This window comes from Palaemon carinicauda, unplaced genomic scaffold (assembly GCF_036898095.1).
Source record: "Palaemon carinicauda isolate YSFRI2023 unplaced genomic scaffold, ASM3689809v2 scaffold1252, whole genome shotgun sequence".
Classification (NCBI taxonomy): Eukaryota; Metazoa; Arthropoda; class Malacostraca; order Decapoda; family Palaemonidae; genus Palaemon; species Palaemon carinicauda.
In genome coordinates, this window is record NW_027168763.1 from 35,001 (window position 1) to 40,230 (window position 5,230).

General features: G+C 41.0%; 1 protein-coding gene across 1 annotated transcript in view; it reads left to right on the forward strand.

The window, feature by feature from the left end:
* The window catches only part of LOC137635445 (protein seu-1-like), a 7,261-nt gene extending 2,324 nt beyond the window's left edge, over positions 1-4,937 (forward strand). The window contains exons 2-4 of the mRNA XM_068367914.1: positions 1,166-4,194; positions 4,509-4,518; positions 4,874-4,937. Coding sequence (XP_068224015.1) covers positions 1,455-4,194; positions 4,509-4,518; positions 4,874-4,937 — 2,814 coding nt within the window. The 5' untranslated portion in view covers positions 1,166-1,454. The remainder of the gene's footprint in view (positions 1-1,165; positions 4,195-4,508; positions 4,519-4,873) is intronic.
* Positions 4,938-5,230: the final 293 nt, after the last annotated feature.

A 5,230-nucleotide genomic window follows, 5' to 3' on the forward strand; every position in this document is an offset into this window, starting at 1 on the left:
TTAGATGATTGATATGGACCCGCCCGAGTAGTTCACTCGACTTCAGTGGAGGGTTGGAGTTAAACCCAAAACAAGAAAACAAGTAAACAAATTGGATAAATTTGGCAACTCTGTAATTCGTACCAAACACCCCCAGGGTGTATCACTTTGTTTATGTCTTATAATAATAATGGAAAATGAATTGATTCAAATGATAAGTTTTGAGTGGTTGTCAATGAGAATATAATAATTTGTGGCCATGGCAACAATGTTACCCATTATGCATATTCTTAGCTATTTATAACTTAAGGTATATCGAGAAAATATGATCACCACAATATGGGCTAGCTATATCATCATATGCCCTGCAAATAACTCATAAAGTTTTGTATCTACAGTTTATGGTTTGATTAGCAAAATTATTTGATATTATTATTATTATTATTATTATTATTGTTACTAGCCAAGCTACAACCCTAGTTGGAAAAGCTAGATGATATAATCCCAAGGGCTCCAACAGGGAAAAATAGCCCAGTGAGGAAAGGAAATAAGGAAATAAATAAATGATGAGAACAAATTAACAATAAATCATTCTGAAAACAGTAACAACATCAAAAACAGATCTGTCATATATAAACTAAAAAAAACATATGTCAGCCTATTCTACATAAAAACATTTTCTGCAATTTTGAACTTTTGAAGTTCTACTGATTCGACTACCTTAAGATTAGGAAGATCATTCCACAACTTGGTCACAGCTGGAATAAAACTTCTAGAATACTGTGTAGTATTGAGCCTCATGATGGAGAAGGCCTGGCTATTAGATGTGTTTTAGCTACTCCTCACACGTCTTGGACTTTTGACCTAACCGCACCAGGACTCCTCGCTGCTGGGAGGAAAGACACTGGTGACTAGTACAACACAGGAACATAAGCTACCTGGGTCTAAGCTATATCAGACAGGGCAGCCGATCGGGACTACGATCTACCCCAAAGCCAAAACAAAGTACTTCAAAAAGAAGGCAATGTAGCTTACCACATACAAAATACTTGGTCTGAGATATTAGTAGAATGATTCCTGTCTGTAAAATATAGGAATATTTTAAATGGTTTCACTGTATTTCTAACTTATGCAATAGCTTCAGCCTAATATAAGTAAACTAATTCTAGTTTCTTTTAATTTCCAGGTAATGTTGGGACTAGAAGTTGACTGTTCTCCAACATGTAGTGTCTGAAGGTATGCGCGACTGCTCGTTCGGAATTCAGAATCAACCGACTACCGGTTGTCAGACACACTAATGGCGAAGTAGTGACATCACCAAGAAAAATGCATCTCTGCATCATCGTTGGTCCTCACGACACAGCGCAGACATCTAACCTATACTCCCGCAGCGTAGGATAGAGATCGTATGCCTGAACACGCTCCTTGAGATTTAACATTTGGTGCATCGAGAGAGTCGTTGTTGCTTTCCAAAAATGGATGCCAGCAACGAATTTAAAGTGCTACTTTGCCCGTCCAGCGCGTCTGCTTCCAAGGGAAAGAAGGGAGATGGCGACGCGAGTTCTGGAGGGGTGCGGCATAGGATCGTACCGGTCATCAACAAAGTGTTTTCGCCTTCCCATTTCATGCTCGCCCAGAGGAAATCTACAGTTTACAAGGCTGTCTCGGGTGTGTCGTTCCAGGACATTGATGTTGGTGGTAAGAAAAGATCCTCCAGCAAAAAGGAAAAGAGGACAGAAAGGAAGGGAGACGACACTTTGGCGAGCGAGAGCGAGAGGTCCTTGATCAGCACTAAGAGTGACAGAGATGTGCGTTCTCTGCTGAAAACCAAAGATCCGCTGAGGAATGATGCGCGAAGGCAGCGTCACAGCTTGGGTAGCTATGCTGACCGATCTGCGTATCACCTTGATGGCTCTGAAAAAGACAAACACATTCATAGTGGAAAAAAGCCCCATGGAAAGAGTGCTGTGCGTACTAGGAGTGTTAGTGCTATGGAAAACATGTACATTACTCATGCCAACTCGAATTTAGCTGAGGATGTTCCACCAGTCAGGCCCCAGAGATCACGCTCAACCTCCCGTCTTCGCAAATCAGACTCCAGGAACTCTGTTCCTACGTGCACAAATACCAACTTGAGCATCAACTCTGATGTGTCCAAGAAGAAAAGCAGCAGTCAGGAAAACAGGAAGTGTATCAAGAAAGAACAGAAAGAAGACAAAGAAGCTAATCAGGATAAGGGAGCTGACAGAGATAAAGCAAACACGGAATGCGATTCCCGCGAACGCTTCCGGTCTAGGAAAAAGTCAGAGTCCCCAAGGCCTGAGCAATGTTCAGATGAAAAGAACAAGCCTAAGGATGTTTCAGGAAAGGACGCAGAAGAGCCAGAAGGAGGCTACTTCAGTTTAGAAAAGGAAGAAAAGACAAGTGGGGAAATTAAGTTTATCTACGAAGCTCTTCCTAATTCCAGTTGCGGGGAATACGCTGAGAACGACCAGTGCGTAGAAACGATCTACGTCTGCCAGGTTTTTAAGAAAGAATCCGACAGCGAAGACGATGAGGATCATGTTTACGAAAATTACCAAGTGATTAAAATGACTAAAGAGGGGAAAGTGATAGAAGACACTGATGAGAATTACGAGAATTATCAGATTATTCGAAGGGTCAGAGAGGAGGAGCTGCTGGAAATTGAAAGTGAATCTTCCAATGATGGAGAGGGAGATATCTACGAGAGAATTACCTTTGTGAATCAAGACGATTGTTCTTATGCCCCGCAAATGACAGCCGTACAAGCAAGAGAAAAGAGGCATAATCCGCTCGGTTCAAACGACTCTATTCCCTTCATTGATGAGAGTGACAATTCCCTCGATGACGAAGACAAAAATGTTGCTAGTAATGAAACGGCCACTGGAAGCATTACCGTCATTACCATTAATGATAGTAATGCCAAAATTTCTAGGAAAGCGAGTCCTCAGCGAACAAAGCCTCAGCAGCTTCGATCGCAAGATGGAATTGCCGGAAAAGTGAACAAGACGAGTGAAGAAAAACCATCTGATAACGAGAAAAAGACAGATTTCCCCGAAGTAATTGTGAATGTTACTACAAATCCAGCTTTAGCAAATGAGGTCAGCTGTGTCTCAACTTTGTCATCAGGCGTACAAACAAGTTCATCAGAAACTTCGACACTGGATGGCGTTTCCAAATCGACCTCGAGGCATTCTTATCCTACAGCATCTGCCCTCATTCCCAGATTGTGTGAGAAGATCAGTAAAAACATGGCACGTTTAGGAACAACCTCTGAAGAACCTCCTAGTGCACCTGTCAGCAAAGATCAAGGGAGAATCGAACACAAGGTCAAGAAGAGCACGAGCACCATTGACGTCATAAGACGGAAAAGCAGTTCGGTCGAGGAAAAGGTCAAGAAAAGTATGAGTCAAAATGATGTGGAGACTCATCTGAAAGGCAAAGGAACTGGAAACATTCTGTCGGAGTCTTTTTCTGATGAAGACATTGCTCAAAACGAAGACTTTGAATCGTTTTCCGAAACAGATTCTGAGCTCGATAACCTTGACTATGACATGTTTTCACCAAGGCCAAACAATGGTAAAGGGCACTTGTCTAGGAGATCAAATATAAGAGGTAATAAATCTAGAGAAAAGAGAGCATCCTTAGCCAATGCAAGTCCGCTCATGACGTCAACACCTTTTGGTACAACGAAACAGACCAAAGAACTGTCTTGTGAATCTCTTGAGAAGGACAGCACTGGAGTTTTGAGCTCTCCAAAAACTTTCCAAGACCTTCTAGATAACAAGTGCTTGAATCCCCCTGAAACGGACACTGAATCTCAGGCAGGGGAGGATGTCAAAGTTAATTCACTGATCATTCAAGAAGATGATGATCTGGTGCAGTCTGAAGGCCAGACTACTGTGCCATCGGATCTCAGAGTTCAGGTGAGGCCGATGGATCAGATGCGATGTGGAGTTGGCGAACCAGCTTTTGACGATACTTTGTCTTTCACGTGGTCAGATGCTGAAAGTGAATTTGAGTTCATAGATTTCAAGAAGATTGAACCTCCTAAGACATGTGTAGTGTATCAGGGTGTCGCTGCAACGGGTGATAATACTTGTGTCACCACCAGCATCACAACTGTTACTACGGCCTCCGTCAGAACGGAAAAGAGGTTAGGATCATCGGTGAAGAGATCTCAAAGTATGAAAGGTAAGGTTTATTACTTTTATTTTTTGAAATTCTGGAATTTATTAAGCACCAGTGATGTTTTTATGAATTTTTTATGACTCTACACCAGAATTTATCAAAATTAATTGCTCTGCTATTGTAAAGTGTGACTCCTTGTAACTCTTGGCATTTCTGAAAATCCAAACATAGGTCTTAAACTTTAAAAGATATTCATTATACTAAAATGAATTACTGAAAGAGTTATGGCCATAGAAGTGTAGTGCAGCCTGCTTGTCATAGAAACTATAGTCATTGATTGGTAAATGGTAATTTTACTCTTTTTGTTCCTGCTTCAGTTGAAGAAAGGTATGTTAGATCCTTTACTGCTTTGTTGTAGTTGAAGAAAAGTGTGTTAGCCACTTTGTGTCTTTCTGGTGTAGTTGAAGACTGGTATGTTAGGCTTCCCATGTCTTTCTGCTGTAGTTGAAGAATAGTTTGTTAGGCTCTTTATGTCTCTGCTGTAGTTGAAGCATTGTACTTTAGTATCTTTACAGCTCTGCTGTAGTTGAAGAAAAGATGTTAGGCTCCTTGTGTCTCACTGCATTAGTTGAAGAATGGTACTTTAGGCTTCCCATGTCTTTCTGCAGTAGTTGAAGAATAGTTCGTTAGGCTCTTTATGTCTCTGCTGTAGTCGAAGCATTGTATTTTAGTCTCTTTACAGCTCTGCTGTAGTTGAAGAAAAGATGTTAGGCTCTTTGTGTCTCTGGGCTGTAGTTGAAGAGTAATCTGTCAAGCTTTTTAGATCTTTCTGTTGTAGTTGAAGAATAGTACGTTAGGCTCCTTATGTCCCTACTGTAGTTAAAGAATAGTCCATCAGGATTTTTATATCTGTCTGCTGTTGTTGAAAAATAGTACGTTAGGCTCTTTATGTCTCTGCTGTAGTCGAAGCATTGTACTTTAGTATCTTTACAGCTTTGCTGTAGTTGAAGCAAAGATGTTAGGGTCCTTATGTCTCTGGCCTGTAGTTGAAGAATAATCCGTCAAGCTTTGTATATCTTTCTGCTGTAGCTGAAGAATG